The sequence below is a fragment of the Onychomys torridus genome, chromosome 12 (assembly GCF_903995425.1).
Source record: "Onychomys torridus chromosome 12, mOncTor1.1, whole genome shotgun sequence".
NCBI classification, from domain to species: Eukaryota; Metazoa; Chordata; class Mammalia; order Rodentia; family Cricetidae; genus Onychomys; species Onychomys torridus.
In genome coordinates, this window is record NC_050454.1 from 35,073,683 (window position 1) to 35,090,153 (window position 16,471).

The 16,471-nt window shown below is 40.1% G+C and overlaps 1 protein-coding gene across 1 annotated transcript in view; it reads left to right on the plus strand.

Annotated features, from left to right (window-relative positions):
* Impg2 (interphotoreceptor matrix proteoglycan 2) overlaps window positions 1–16,471 on the plus strand; it is a 59,843-nt gene that overhangs the window by 2,546 nt on the left and 40,826 nt on the right. Inside the window, exons 3-5 of the mRNA XM_036203434.1 lie at window positions 5,658–5,824; window positions 10,721–10,752; window positions 10,840–10,863. Of these exons, the coding sequence (XP_036059327.1) occupies window positions 5,658–5,824; window positions 10,721–10,752; window positions 10,840–10,863 (223 nt within the window). The remainder of the gene's footprint in view (window positions 1–5,657; window positions 5,825–10,720; window positions 10,753–10,839; window positions 10,864–16,471) is intronic.

Here is a 16,471-nt window from a genome sequence, read left to right on the forward strand (position 1 = left end):
TTTAAACTTATGATCTATTTACAAAGGCCTTTAGTCTAGTTTGAACTTGCTCTGAGGTAAAAATAAGCTAAATGTATGCAGTTTGTCTTAGACTGAGGAGAGATTATTATTTTCTGTGTTAGTCTGAGCAGAAGGAACAAAGCAGACTTTGTCTACAGTCTTGTGGGACAATGGACCTGGTTATGAAGCATATCCTAGTATATTTTCGGTATATCAAAATTATACAGCTAAATGAAAAGTCATCTTCCTGATCATCCACAGATATATGTGCCCATAAGATAGAGATGTAATCATGAGATTACATACACATATTACATGAAGATGCATGGTAATGGGGAGATATCATAGTGTAATTGCATAAGAAGTTTACAGCAAGAGACATCCAATTTATTCAAAAGGCATTAATTCCAAACACCTTGTGTAATGGTTTCCTCCACCAGAACCCTTGGTTCTGATAGGTTGACCTTCTGTACACTAGTTGACACCTGCTGTATACTCCCATGGCCATTTGCTACCAGCAGCTCTCAATAGGTAATGTTTCAAGATGACTTACCTTGCCTGGATTTTAACTTTAAATGGATCAGAATATCCAACTGTCTTGGCTGTCCATTCCACAGTAAAGAGGAAGGGCCAACCATTAAGGAATCTGTTTCTATTTCATGATTGTTTTGCTCTTATTTTTATAAAGTCAATAGATACTGCTCAAAAAGAAGCCAACAAAAGGAAAAATAAAGCATCCTTCAAATAATTAATTCAAAAATGCAGGTGTTGTGAGTTGGGTTATTGAAAAGGAACCCTGAAAATATACATACAAATAACATTATACATACTAAACAATTGTACTTACGTATTTAGGAATATACAATACATATATCTGTCTGTCTGTGTATAACAACAATTAATAAAAAAAGGTCATAAACTTCAAGGAAGGAGGAAATGATGTAATTATATTGCATTCTCAAAAAAATAAAAGAAATAGGCCAGGCAGTGGTGGTGTACGTCTTTAATCCCAGCACTTGGGAGGCAGAGGCGGGCAGATCTCTGTGAGTTTGAGGCCAGCCTGGTCTGCAGAGCAAGATCCAGGACAGGCACCAAAACTACACAGAGAAATCCTGTCTTGAAAACCAAACCAAACCAAACCAAACCAAAACAAAACAAAAAAGAAATAATTAAAAAAATTAGAAGGGACAGTGATGTCAGAAAATAAATGGTTGACATAGCCAATAACATGTTTGTTATTATGATCATTACCTCATATGCTTTTGAAAACTGAAGAAGGGTTGGGGATATGGCCCAGTGGTTAAGAGCACAGACTGTTCTTTCAAAGGACCAGATTTTGATTTCCGGTACTACATGGTGGCTCACAACCAGCTGTAACTCTATTGCCAGGAGATCTGGTGCCCTCTTCTGGTCTCTCTGGGCACTAGGCACACATGAGGTGCACAGACATCATGCTGGGCTTTGATCTGGTTTGGGCCTGCACAGCTTTCATGTGAGTCCCTGTGGGCAGCTTCCCTGCTCTGCCTACAAGATAAGGTCTCCTTGTAGTCATTTTACCACCTCTGGCTCTCTACCCTCCATGATGATCCCTGAGCATAGGGGCTTTGCACTACGTGTGGTCTCTTTAGGCTAAGCCATCATTGCGGGCATTGCCTCTGCTCTTGGTTACCCTCCAGAACTCGATGGTAACACCTATTACCAAGACACCACATGACTGAGTCATAGAACACGGCAAAATCAAGCTGGTACTGACCTAGAAGCTTCAACCCTTCTTGGCCAGCTTTCACAGTGCTGGACGGTGCTATGCACACTATCAGAAGAAACCAGGAACCATCGATCTTAGTAGCCACCATGTGACAGACCTTCCCACACTGTCCTGTTGTGTGAACTCTGTTCCCACAGAACTTTGTTCACTCTTCTTGGAGGAATGCCTCTGCCTGTCCAAGGAATGCCACAGGCCAAATGTCCCCGCTCCTCAGCAGTCTAGCATGCTCAAGGGCCTCAGGCAAACAGCCCCCACTCGGCCTTGAGACCTGTGTCTGAGCACATCTGGTGATAGTGAGGACAACTAGTCTGTGTGTTGTTCACTGTTTCTCTGTGCCTGCTTTGAACTTTGAGTTATCTGGAATAAAAGCTGCCCAGGATGCTAGTAAAGGCACCCTTGTGCATCATAACCTGGAGTCCCCTGGTTCTGTCGAATCCTGAATTCTATTTCAATCTTTGGCAGTGGTCACTGGAGGGTTGTGGGAAATTTAACCTAGCTGTAAACCCTGCAAGCTACAATAATGACTGGCCTGTCACTTTCCTTATCAACTGTTGTTGGATTTTCCTGAGCAAATGTGTCTTCATTTGTTGTGTGGCCCCAGGACCATTCCCAGAAACTGTCGACAGTTGTCTTTAAAGTGACTTTGGACCCTTTCAATTGAGAGTGGATTTGAATAGTTCTAAGGTTTCTGGTGCTAGGCACAAAACTCTGGGTATTGCATTTCAATAGATTCTGAGGCACGAAATATTAAGCGAATAAATTCCTTTTGACTTCACTGTATGGCCATTTCCCCCCTTTGTTGTACATCAGTGAGTACTTGGATTGTTTTAATTTTTAAGTTATTTTTAAGGCTTTCTATGGCGATGTATATGTTCATACCACCATTCCTCTACCCATGAGGTACTGAAACTCAGAAGTATCGATCAAATGTCAATTTTTTCTCTCTGAAGGGTACAGTGCTCACAATGTTGCAAAAGCAACAAGTATATTAACGACCCCTTTCAGATTTGATGCTTTGGGGATGCTTTTGGCTGGTACATTTAATTAGTTTTTATTTTCTTTCTTTCTTTTTTTTGGAGCTGAGGATCGAACCTAGGGCCTTACACTTGCTAGGCAAGCACTCTACCACTGAGCTAAATCCCCAACCCCTAGTTTTAATTTTCACACAGCAAAGTTTTACAAATATATAATTAAAAAAATTATGTTGTGTGTATGTCATGTGTGTGGGTGCATGCTGTGGCCAGAAGAGGGTGTTTGATCCCAGAGCTGGAGTTCCAGGCAGTTGTGAGCTGCCAGATATGGGTACTGGGAATAGTACTCAGGGGCTCTAAGAGCAGCAAGTAATCTTTTTAGAAAATGCTTATATATGAATGAGTGGTTTTTTTTTTTTTTTTGGCTTGTATACACATAGACAACGTGTGTCCAGTGCACTTAAAGACCAGAAAAAGGCAATGTTGTTGATTTTCTTTTCTCTTTTGCTTTTTTTAAAAGGTGGAATTCTGCTCTTTAGAGATGCTGACTAGCAAGTAGCTCACCTCTTCTCCTTACTCATGTCCTCCAAAAAGGCCTCCTACTTCTCCTTGCCTCTCCTTAAAAATCCTTCTCCACCTGGCTCCTCCCTTTCACTTCCTGTCAGCTAGTTGCTGACTCAGCCTTTTGATCGCAGGTGAATTTTATTTAATCAAACACATCTTTGCGTCATTAAACGTGTTACAGAGCATAAACAAAAGTAAACACCTTGAAATCATATTCTACAACAAGGCACTGGATCCCCTGGAAGAGTAGTTAAGTGTGGTTGTGGGTACCATGTGCGTGCTGGGAACCAAATAATCTTCTGCAAGAGCAGCCAGTGCTCTTAACAGCTGAGATGTCTCCAGCCTCCTGAATATAACTTTTCTTTATAGTTTAAAATACATTTCTAAGGGTTGGGGATTTAGCTCAGTTAAATCAATAAATAAATAAATCAATAGAAGTTATTTTTAGAGGAGTTATAGGATCAGAGAAAATTGAGCAGAATGTCCATAAAGCTAGCACAAACTTCCTTAAACTCCCTGGCATTAACATCTTATATTAATACAGTACATTTGCTACAGTTGATATGCCAACATTGGAGCATTTTTAGCGAGTTCAGAGTTTACATTGGAGTTCACTACAGTGTGTATTCATTGGGCTTTGGTGAATGTATGATGATGTTTACCAACTCTTACAGTGTTATTCAGAACAACTCCACCTATTCATTCCCCTTCTTCCCAGCCTCTGAGAAACACTCATCTTTTTACAATCCTCATACTTTTGTCTTTCCCAGAATTTTATTGGAATCATACAGCTTGGTTTTTGTTGATTTGGCAATATGCATATAAATTGGCATATTGTATTTATAGTATGCATAGTTTTAATGCTTTGAAAGCTCTTAAATAATAATTGAATACTATTCCATTGTGTGGATTTGTCAGAGTTCATTTTCCATTCATCTATTGACGGCCATCTTTATTACCTCCAGGCTTTGGCAAATATAAATAAAGCCATTTCAAACAGTTTTGTGCAAGTTCTTGCACAATCATACATTTTTCCTTTGCTTGTGTAGACGCCAAGGAGTGCACCCAAACTAGATTGGTTTCCTTTCTCTGTATTAAAATGAATGACTATTATCTCTTGTTTTCAGGTGTGAGCTGTAGTCACTGGAGGGAGACAACTCAAAGTGAACATTCTCTCCCAGGTTTAGAGAGTCCTCAACATAGCAGCAGCCTTGAGGAGTTCCAAATGCTCCTTTCTAAATGTCTGATAAGTTTTCCAAAGAGTTCTCTCTCTCCTCTCTCTCCTCTCTCTCTCTCTCTCTCTCTTTCTCTCTCTCAAGAAACTTTTATTTAGTCTTTGAGAACTTCATACAATGTACTTTGACCCTATTATTCCTCCTCAACTCCTTCCAGATCCTCCTCCTTCTTCCAACTTATCTAATTTCATATTTTTTTCTCTCTTAAAAAACAAACCCCAAATCCCTCAAGTTTGCTACTCCTGGCCGTAAGGCCTGTTCTGGAATGTGGTTGATATAGTAGATGTCATGCTATTGAAGACAACTGACTTCCCTCATTGCCCTGCAGCTAGAAGCTCGCCTTAGTTCCAGTCTCCCCTCTCTATGCTGGTGTTTGTCTGGCTTGTGCCTGTACAAGTCCTGTGCAAATTGCTACAGCCTGTGAGGTCATATGTTCATCCATCATGTCTGGAAAACAGATTCCTTGAAGTCATCTGCCTCTTCCGGCTTTCCCAATCTTTTTGTTCCCTCTTCTGCATAGAGCCTCACACCTTGAGTGGAGGAATGGGATGTAGACATCCCATAAGGCTGAGCGTTATGATGTCTCTTATTCTCTGCATGTGGACCAGTTGTGGGACTCTGTATTATTATCTCTTGCAAGAAGAAGCTCCCCTGATGAGGGCTGATCTATGGATACAGCATTAAGTCATTCGGAGTTATTTTACTGCTGTGTCCAAAAACATCATTATCCTTTGAGAAGCTGAGAAATTGTCTTTTAAAGTCATGACTTCAGTAAAACAACAACAAAAAAGAAACTTAGGGTGTCTATTAATAAAACAGATTCAATACAATATATTAAATCTAAGTTCCATTTTCATGAGATCTAAACATGGGATTAAAGAAAAAATCAACAAGGAGCAAATTCATTAAGAGATAAAGGAATAGTTGAGAAGTACAATGTTCTTTTTTCAGAACTGAAAAGTTTGAACAGGATGTTTTTAATTGGATGCCGTTCTCATGACCCTCCAGAAAGGATGGTATGGCCGAAAGTGTCTCAGAGGAATGAGAGTGACTTGTTCCATGATCACCATGAGAACTACAGAGCATGCTATCTTTTTCTAAACACATCACTCTACTTTCCAGTATGCCAGGAAGCCATCTGGGAAGGCTTCAGGACGTTTTGGGATCGACTTCCTGGCCGTGAGGAATATCGTTACTGGATGGACTTATGTGAGGATGGAATCACAAGTGTATTTGAAATGGGCACACATTTTAGTCAGTCTATGGAACATAGAAACTTAATCATGAAGGTAAGTGTTGCAAAGAGAGAGGGAATTGTTACATTGTTGTAGGCATAATTGTGCATGGCCAAAGGCTAAAGGAAGAGAAAATGACTTGATTTAAGGTTACTGAGTGAACTGCCCTAGGGTATAGCTTAGTTTTCTATCCCTAGCTCAGGCCTTTCATAATGAACATTGTTAATCCAGCCTCAACCTTGTTTATAGGTGTAAATGTATCAAAATAATATTATGCAAAAGTTTAAAGATAAGGCTCTGTGTGAGTTAAATATTATTGCCGGATTCATTTATATATTCATTTTGAACGGATCCTAGTCATTCTAATTAAGTTAGAGGATATAGTCCATTTAGCACATTTAGTGAAGTATAAATGTGGTTTTAATTTAAGATTTGTGTGTGTGTGTGTGTGTGTGTGTGTGTGTGTATGTACGTGCACACATGTGTGCATACGCGTGCCATGGCATACATATGGAGGTCAGAGCTCAACTTCTTGGAAGTCAATTTTCTCCTTTCCTCTTGCTTTTGAGGCAAAGTCTCTCTTTTAATTTTTGCTTCTGCAAAACTATGTGAACTTCCAGCTGATTCTCCTGTTTTTGTCTCCCATTCTGCCTTAGGAATGGTGGGTTTATGGATGCATACCACTGTATGTGGATTTTTATTTTTGTTTGTTTATTTATTTGTTTTTTCAGAGCTGAGGATCAAACCCAGGGCCTTGCGCTTGCTAGGCAAGTGCTCTACCACTGAGCTAAATCCCCAACCAGATTTTTATTTGTATTTAAAAGTTTTTTTCCCATCTTATGTACCAACCACAGTTCTCCCTCCTTCCCTTCTTCCTGCTCCCCACCCCCACATCTCCCCTCCCACTCCATATCCACTCCTCAGAGACAGTAGGACTCCCATGGGGAGCCACCAAAATCTGGCATATCAAATTGAGACAGGACCAGACACTTCCCCCCTGCATCGAGGCTGAGCAAGGTATCCCTCCATAGGGAATGGGCTCCAAAAAGCCAGTTCATGCACTAGGGATAAATCCTGGTCCCATTGCCCACCAACTGGCCAGGTATATGGCTTTTTAAGCATGAGTTATGTATTAGTCAGGGTTCTCTAGAGGAACAGAACTGCTAGAATGGATCTCTATGTTAAAAGAGGATTTATTAGAGTGGCCTACAGCTGTGGTCTGGCTAGTCCAACAATGGTTGTTTCCCATCAGAAAGTCCAGGAATCCCATAGTTGTTCAGTCCATGACGCCAGATGTCTCAGCTGGTCTCTGTGTTGGAATCCCAAAGAAAGAGTTTCTAAAACTAGTGATAGGATGCTGCAATAGAAGGATGGATGAACTTGCCATCAAGAGTGAGGGCAAACAGGCAAAAAACAAGCACTTCTGTCTTCCTTGTCACCGGAGGGTGTGGTCCTGAGTTAGGGTGGTTCTTCCCACCCGAAGATTTTCTAATCAAGAAAAATCCTCACAGGTTTGCCCGGCTGCTTGAGTTTTAATTAATTCTAGATGTAGCCAACTTGACAACCAGGCTTAGCTATCATAGGTTCCAAGGCCATCAGGTCATCGAGCTTGCATGACACATGCTTTTACCTGTTGTGTTGTCTTGCCAGTCATATTTGCTATTATTTCACTCTCATGGTATCAAAAATATGTAATATATGTTTGCTGAAATAAAGGTATAAAGATAATAGCCACATGTCTTTTTTCTACTCCCTGCAATCTATAAAGTTTATGAATATCATGTTCAAGTGCTGGCTGCAAGTATCATACACTGAAAATAATTGTTGCACGAATAGCTAAAACCACTCATTTAAGTAGGTCTGAAAAGTAATTATTAAATGAATGGCACTGAATTATTTTTATTTGATTTTTATAAAGTAAAACAGTGTATCTAAAAGACATGAAATGTATCATCATGTTCTTTCTATTTTTAAACTTCTAATAAAGAAGACATAGTACTATTTTCTTTTAACATTTGGTCCTACAATAGTGATCTCATTAAGTGGGAGAAAGCTGGGTAGAGGAATAGTTTACTAAACATGGGTAGACCAAAGACACTTTATAGGGTTATAAACATGTTGAAGATGTGCAGATTTTGTATGTGTTTAAAGTGAACTCACCTCTTCATCATGGTGTGTCACAGTTCAAGTCAAGACACTGCATTAGTCTTTTCTCTGTCATATTTTTTAACGTCTCCATTTTTAGCAATTATGAAAATAGATACTACATCATCCAGTGCCTACCATATTTTATAACTAATAAAGAGCAACCTTACAAGGTGTTCTCCATTTTGGAAATAAAGATAATAAATAAATTGCTTACCCTTTTTTACAAAATAAATTGTGATGGATCTTAAAATCCAGAACCAGTTTTTTTTTTCCCCAAAATTTGTACTTTTGGATCTGGATATTTCTCAGCAGCACAGAGCGTGGTAGCATGTGCAAGGGCCTCTATTTGCTCAGCAGCACTGCAAACACAAAACACAACTCTCAAAGCATGCTTTCCTCCTGAGTTTTGGAGCTTCCTTTCCAGTCATTACTGACTTTAAAAAATTTCCACAAAGAAAAGAATCATGTACTCAAATTTGTATCAGCACCATGTATTTCAAATTGTGTCCACAATATTAGATCAACTATTAGAGCAAAAAATACACACAAGAAGTTATTAACTTAATAACAAAGTTTTGTGATGTTGCATTAAAATGTGTTCTTTACAAGTGGGACTTTAGTTTTAACTTGAAGGTCTAGGGGATAAGCTTTGATGATTATTTACAAGTTGTAGATTAAACAGGCGATGTGTTGTCTGGCTTGAGTCTAAAGTGATAAATAGGAATTGATGAAGAAGAGGATGGACAAGGCAGATGCAGGGAACAACATGAACTGTGTTTGTAGGGAATGGTTTGGGCCATTGTACTAGAGGGATAGGCCAGAACTGACAGGTCAGACAGGAGAAGGGGAGGGTGTTAAGAGGCTTGGGTTTGGCTTTGTGGGTGATGGGAAACTTCAGGGTTGTAAGGAGATAAGACAAAGGAGCTGGCTTAAAAGCTTGGAATTAAAAATCCATATCTATCATCTATCTATCTATCTATCTATCTATCTATCTACCTACTTATCTATCATCTATCTATCACCTATCTATCTATCTATCTATCTATCTATCTATCTATCTATCTATCTATCTATCTATATCTATCATCTAGCTATCATCTAGCTATCATCTATCTATCATCTATCTATCTATCTATCTATCTATCTATCTATCTATCACCTATCTATCTATCTATCTATCTATCATCTATCTATCTATCTATCTATCTATCTATCTATCTATCTATCATGAGAGTGAGAGCAAGAGAGAGGGAATGGAGTCTATGGTACTTTTGTGGAAGCCAGAGGACAACCTGGGGGAGTCAGTTCTCTCCTTCCACTATGTGGGCTGCCGGAATTGAACTCAATCATCAGGCTTGGCAGGAAGTGCCTTTACCTGCTGAGCCATCTCCCTGGCCCAGTTTTGAACTCTTAAAGGTCATCTGGTTGTACACACATAGGAAGGGTTACAGAGAATCAGTTGATAGAGAGACCAGGTAGGAAGCCTCTGAGGTGCCTAACCAGATCATGGGACAGAGAAAGGGAACATGATGGACAAAAGTAAGAAAGAGGATTTGTGGGGGCTCTTGTAGTTGACATTTTCTTTGGGCCACCAACCAGCTCCCAAATAAAGGCATGGAGACTTATTGTTATTCATAAATGCTCAGCCTTAGCTTAGGCTTGTTCCATTAGCTCTTATAACTTAATTTAACCTGTTTCTCTTCACCTATGTTTTGCCTTGGGGCTTTTTACCTTTCTTTCATTCTGAACTTTTCTGCTTCCTCTGTGTCTGGCAGGCTGGACCCTGGAGTCTTCCTGGCATTTCTTTTTCTCCTCCCCACCTCTAGTCTAAATTCCTCTTCCTACTTACTCTCCCTGCCTGGAAGTCCCACCTATACCTCCTCCCTTGCTATTGGATGTTTAACTTTTTACTAGACCAATCAGGTGCCTTAGGCAGGCAAGATAAAACATCAACACATTTTTACGTAGTTAAACAAATATTCTACAACATAAACAAATGCAATACATCTTTACATAGTTAAACAAATGCAACACATCTTTGTATAGTTAAACAAATATTCCACAACAAGCTCTGGCAGACTGGACAGGAACAGGATAGGATAATGGCACTTGGAAGCCTCCTGGTTCCTAGTGGGAGTCAACAAGTTCAGGGACTCAGGCACGAAAGCCACTGTGCTCTTTGCAGATGAGGCAAGAAGAGTAGATTCACTTTTGAAATGTTCATTTTTGCTGCTCCTGAGAAATGTCAATTGTTTGATATTTTCATATGAAGTGAAGGAGGGCGGTCTGGGTTTTTAATTATAGGAATATTCACCAGATCTGAGGTAGTAACTGAAGGTGTGAAGGTAACAGATTATTTAGGGAGGTTCCACAGAGGAAGAAAGGCAGCCAATTATTTCATGGTATCTCAGAGTGATTTAGATAATTTCCTTTCCATTTAACAGAGAGAAAACTGATGCCTGGCACCAGAAAGGACGTGGGGTTTGAGATTGTCACTAAGGAGGAGAAATGGGGACTTGAAACTAGACCTTCTGAGTTCACCTTAGTCTTCTGTATATTCTCTTGTTTGTTTTTGAAATAAGAGGAAGAGCAGGGCACATAAGCAGATGAAGAATGCTAGGATGCTCACAGTGACAGAACAAACTTGGCATTGTTAGTACCTGCTTTCAGGACTTGTTTGTCCTTAGAGAACAGTGGCCTAACTTTTGCCATGTCAGGGCATTGGTGACCTCTGTTCAGTAAGTTTTATGTGCTGTGTAATCACTGTTATTAACTCAGTCATTGCGTCTTTATTTTCTTCAGAAACTGACTTACACAAAGGAAGCTGCAAGCAGGTATGTTTTTCCTCCAAATTTGACAACTTAGGTGTGCCATACAAATGCCAGTACTTACCCTGGTGATCCTTTTCTATGTCCTTTCAGATCCTGCAAGGACGAGGCCTGTGGGTAAGTCCCAAATGCTATTCCTCCTGAGACCATCTCTCTTTCCAGAACACCACCACAGCCCTGTGTTGACTCACTGTCTGACCTTACAGTAGGTAAGGAAGTCAGCCTTATAGGAAATGACCTGCTCTTACTAACAATAAGCTGAAAAGATTTATCTCAGGGAGGGTTAGTTTGTTAAGTCATAGGTAGTTGTTTGGATTATTTCCTTGACTTCATGATTATGGTCTTGAAAAAATAATAGCATAGCCTAGATTAATCTGTCCGTATGCTTCTTGGCCAGCTATTAGGCACAGGCCAGGATGACTTCTGGCTTCTAAACGGTAGTAATATAAAGCAGATTTCAAAAGGTGAGGAATAATGACTAAAGTTTGAATTCCACCCATCTTCAGAATATCAATAGTATACCAACATGAGGGAGACTACATAGGAAATCAGCAGTAGATTCAAAAGTTAACTAGACAAGCCAGTATCCAGACATCTAGCTTTCACAATGAAGTCAAGACATACTTGGAATATTCACACAGGAGCTTTTGAGTAGAGCACAAGCAGGCAGGAAGAGAGTGAACTCTGTGGCCTTGGTCATTCATTTGGCTCATGACGCCACCAAGTCTGTTAAGATTTGAGATTGGGCATCTGCTCAGATGTGGGGGTCATAGAGTCTCTGACTTGCCTACAGAGTTCAGAAGTTCTTTGTGACTGCTGTTGCAACTGTGACTGACTACGCTGGCTGGTCCTACCAGTCCTAATGAGGAGCAGTATCCGACGAGAGCTGTGTGGTTGGGTAATGGGCAAAGATTTGAGTAAGGACTCGAAATGATGTTGAATACAGAGGGACTAGGCTAGTCCTGAACTCGGCAGCCCAGCTATTTCGGCGTTCTCTGAGATGCTTGCTCCCTTCTTATGTAGTCTAAGAATTTCCTAGGCACTGCAAGGCAGGGGTGACAGGAGGAGATGAAGCAGGGGTCCTCTGTGATGACCCCCGAGAATCTGTTTTGATGATGAGGGGTTCCACACTGTGCTGGTGAAGGGCAGGATTTTCATTGTTACCTGAGAATTTGCTGCACTGGTTGGTGTTGGTTCTTTGTTCTCAGCCAAAAGAAGACCTTGTTTATTCAGGAGGCTTTAAGGTGATAGTCACCTTGGTGTGATAGCTTTGAAATGTGGCCGGGATGTAAAAACTTGAGAACTTTAGGTTCTTCTGATGAGTGGCTGATGTTGAGAACAGTGGCTCTCAGCAGTGTGTGTGTGTGTGTGTGTGTGTGTGTGTGTGTGTGTGTGTGCGCGTGTGTGCGCGTGTGTGTGCGTGTGTGTGTGCGTGTGCGTGTGCGTGTGTGTGTGTGTGTGTGTGTGTGTGTGTGTGTGTTTCTAGTGAGCAGATAGCTTAAAAAAAAGGCACACATGCAAGAACAAGGCATCACTCCTGTTCCAGAACAAAGGTTGGAGTGTGTCTAGAAACTATCAAAAGGACTGCTATAGGCTAGCATGTTTATTCCAAATGTAAAGGCCATCAGTGTTTAGGTATTGACGTGGAATCTTGTCTCGTGGTCTTTTTAATTTTAATTTTAAAATTTATTCATTGAGAGCTTGGATACAATATGTTCTAATCATATCCACTCTCCTTCCTCCCTAACCTCTTGTCTAATGTTTTAAGTGGTAGAACAACTTACAGCAGGTTACAGATTTGGGTTTTCTATGCATATGTGAAAGATTATCTTAAAAATTTTTAAAAAATATTTTCATAGGGAAACATCGAGAAAGAGAGAGAGAGAGAGAGAGAAAACAAATTTAAATTTTAAAAAGTGTAAATTAAAAAAATAATGAAAATCTTTTAAACTTAAAAAAAAAATATAGAGCTCAAAGGGATGTTCTACATACCAGGATGTGTCAGAAAATCCTTATACTGGGAAAGTCTGGGTCAAGTATCACAAAGTGACAGCACAAAGGTTCTACCTTCAACTCAAGTGTCTGTCTTAAAGTAAAACGTGTCACAATCCTGTTTTAAGCTACATTCTGACTTTTAAAGTACTCACAGTATAATATCAAGAACCAAGTGAAAAAGAATTCTTTTTCTTGGATAATATGCAAATAGAAAAAGAAACAATATTTTTTACATGTGAGCTAAAAACATATACCTCTTTGAAAAATTGTCTTAAATCTTCAATAACTAAGAAATATAAATGAATAAAGGCAAAAACATACCTGCCAATGTTGAGGTATCACCAACAGGAACTGGAGATGATGACTCATACCTAGGAGGGAAAAATGCAGCTATTAAAAATTACAGAAACCTGGGAAAGTATTATAAAATTTGGAACTTGGATTCTGTAGTGGTTTGAAAGAAAATGGTCCCCAAAAGGAGTGGCACTATTGGGAGGTGAAGCTTTGTTGGAGTGGATATGGCCTTATAGGAGGAAGTGTGTCACTATGGGGATGGACTTTGAGGTCTCAAGCAACACCCAGTGTTAAAGACAGTTCACCTCCTATTGCCTATGGATCAAGATGTAGAACTCTTAGCTCCTTCTCCAGCACCATGTCTGCCAACATGCCACCATGTCCTGCCATGATAATGGATGAAACCTCTGAAACTGTAAGCCACCTCAGTTAAATGTTTTCTTTTATAAGAGTTGCCATGCTCATGGTGTCTCTTCACAGCAATAGAAACCCTAGCTAAGACGGGTTCCCAAAGGAATTCCTTAGATCACCAAAAGGGTTCCCAAGCCAACATACCAAGTTGTAAAGTATATATATATTCATGATTTACTTATTTGGTGTTTATTGATGCCTCACTAACATAGCCACCCTATATAAAGAACCTTCCTAGTTGTAGCTCATCACCCATTTTCTTTTTCTTCAGGTAAAATTATGTGAAACTATTTTATCTGCCTACTTTGTCCCCACCCCCTTAATCCTCTAGAATGTATTGTCAGTACAGAAACCTTGCACTCATTCAGTATTTAGATTAATTGAAATTAAACAGCTAGAAACTCAGTTCCTTATCCACAGCAGCCACACTCCAGGTGCTCACCTGTGGCTAACGGCTGTCACAAGACATTTCAGAGCATTTACAGCATCATAGAAGGAAGGGTCTGTTTGCTCAACACAATCACATTGAGAACCTAAACTCCAGGTATCCAGACAGGTGATTTAGATAAGTACAGGGAGGCCTCAGTAATAAGAAAACATCAAGAGGCATCTTGGGTTGCAGCATGTAAGGGAAAAATAAAGTGAGGTTCAATTGCATTTAGAATATATATTAGCATAAGCAAACCTCAACAGGTCCATCAGTTACCCATAGGCAATACCTTCATGCCACAGACAGAAATAGTAATTGATTAGTAATTATTAATTATTATAATAATACTGCGGGAGGGAAATTCACCAAAGTCAGACTGAACTGCTCAACACAGGAGACCGATGCGTGTGCTAACATGTGCCATGCTAGTGCAGCCCCTCATGGGCTGCATTACAGGCTGTCTTATCATATGGAATCTCTCTTCATGCAGACAGAATCATTCTTAGTCCTTCTTTTCAAAACTTTTCTTGGGACTTGGGACTGTGAAAGACAGAATGAAGGTATTTGTTTCTAGCTGGCACACACAGGATGGGACAGTTTGAGTCTGCAGTCAGAGAACACAAGCATCAGATTGAGGTGGTCAAGCCAGGCCAGCTCCAAAGAAAACCGATTCCATGTCAGCCAACTCATGGCTTTTGCTCCCTTCCTCCTTGTCCCATCCATCCTTAAGGCGCTATCTTCAGGGGTTTCTTGGTGTGTGGTAAAAGGAAAGAAAAAAGAACCTCCTCCCAGTATAAACAAAATACAAATCTGTATTATTCCTCATTGAATGTAGCTGAGGGAATATTATGTCATCTCTAGAGCATAGTGACACAGAACCACACGGAGATATAATGTGTGTTATGATATCCATGATTGTTTAATGTAGAAACCCTGGTCTTTGCAAAATACATGGTGTGAGCAGCTTGACCACATCACAATGCAGAATTAATAAATTATAATAAATTAATAATTAATAAATATAATGAAAGTCACCCTGGTGAGTTAATTCATCTTCCTTTCTCTATGTGCATGTATGGATACATTCACACATGCAAGCAAGCGTGCATGAGCACACGCACACACACACACACACACACACACACACACACACACGCATAGCACAGCACAAATACATTTGATTTTGGTATGGTTGCTTAAACAAAATCAACAAAATTAATATATGCTGCACATAATTAATATATGTTGGGATGTTTGGTGCTGGGTCATGGAGAATCTAGGAGAACTTGTAAATCAAAGCCTCTTCCCTCCAGAGGATTGTCTACGAGGGCTGTAGAAACAAGTCAGACATTTCTTACTCACTTGCCGACATCCTGCAGATGGCTGCTAAAGGTTGCCTGGTGGGTGACACAGGGAGAGCCAGGCTTTAGGAGTTTCCTGAAATTACTTTCTTCCTATTTAGGTCCATGTGAGGGTACTTTAGTCAAACCTACTTTGTGTTGCTGCTGTGACAATTAAATGGTGGAATAAATACACAGTAATGTTAATTTTACCAGAGATTACAATCTGGGTTTTTGGTTTTTTTTTTTGAGACAGGGTTTCTCTGTGTAGTTTTGGTATCTGTCCTGCTGTCCTGGATCTTGCTCTGTAGACCAGGCTGGCCTCGAACTCACAGAGATCCGCCTGCCTCTGCCTCCTGAGTGCTGGGATTAAAGGCATGCGCCACCGCTGCCCAGCATACAATCTAATTCTTGAGAGTTAGATGGGTGTGGGTCTAAATCCTGAATGTACTCCATGTTCAGCTGGGTTGTCTGGAGTTATTTAAACTGTTTCTTTGTATATTTTTTTTTTAAAATATAGCAAATGCTCATAACTTGGAGAAACAGCTTGACCTGGAGGGTTAAGCTCAGACCTGATTATGAAGGACCATGGGAGCCAGCTTGATCTTGATCTTTTAAGAGCAACAAGGAGCTAGTCACTTGTCTTGCAGAGGAGAGGGACATGGTCCAATATTTTATTCTAAAAGCTATTTGGCCAGAGTACAGCAAGTGGATCAGTGAGGGCAGAGACCCAGCAGTAAACTTTGCACTGAAAAAAGTGTTTACTGGTCATAGGAATCAGGGAAATAGGAGAGAACAGGCAGAGAAAGAGATCACTGGAAACAGAAGAGGAGGAGAATAAAAAGCAAGAATGATGGCGGCAGCTGGGAGAGGGATATTCATTTTCTTTGGGGATGTGGCCATCAGTAGCCGCCCATGCTCCTGCAGAAGACCACACATCCATGTGTACAAGGGTGGCACTAACTGGAACTAAGAGTCAATTTTTAATGGATTTAAAAATAGAGGACATATTACTTTAAAATTAAAAATAAAAGAGAGAAGGAGAGAGAGAGAGAGAACCAGACAACATGAAGAGAAGCAAAGTGAAGCACTCTGAGTCCTTCTTCTTCATCACAGAAGAAGATGGTTTCTCCAGCTCTATCATTAGGACCGAAGTTTCACAAATAGAGAACATTGCTAAGGACTTACTTATAGGAAGAAAAAAGTAAAGTAAAAACATGTACCGTGATACGGTGTTCATCAGAAGGAAACAAAT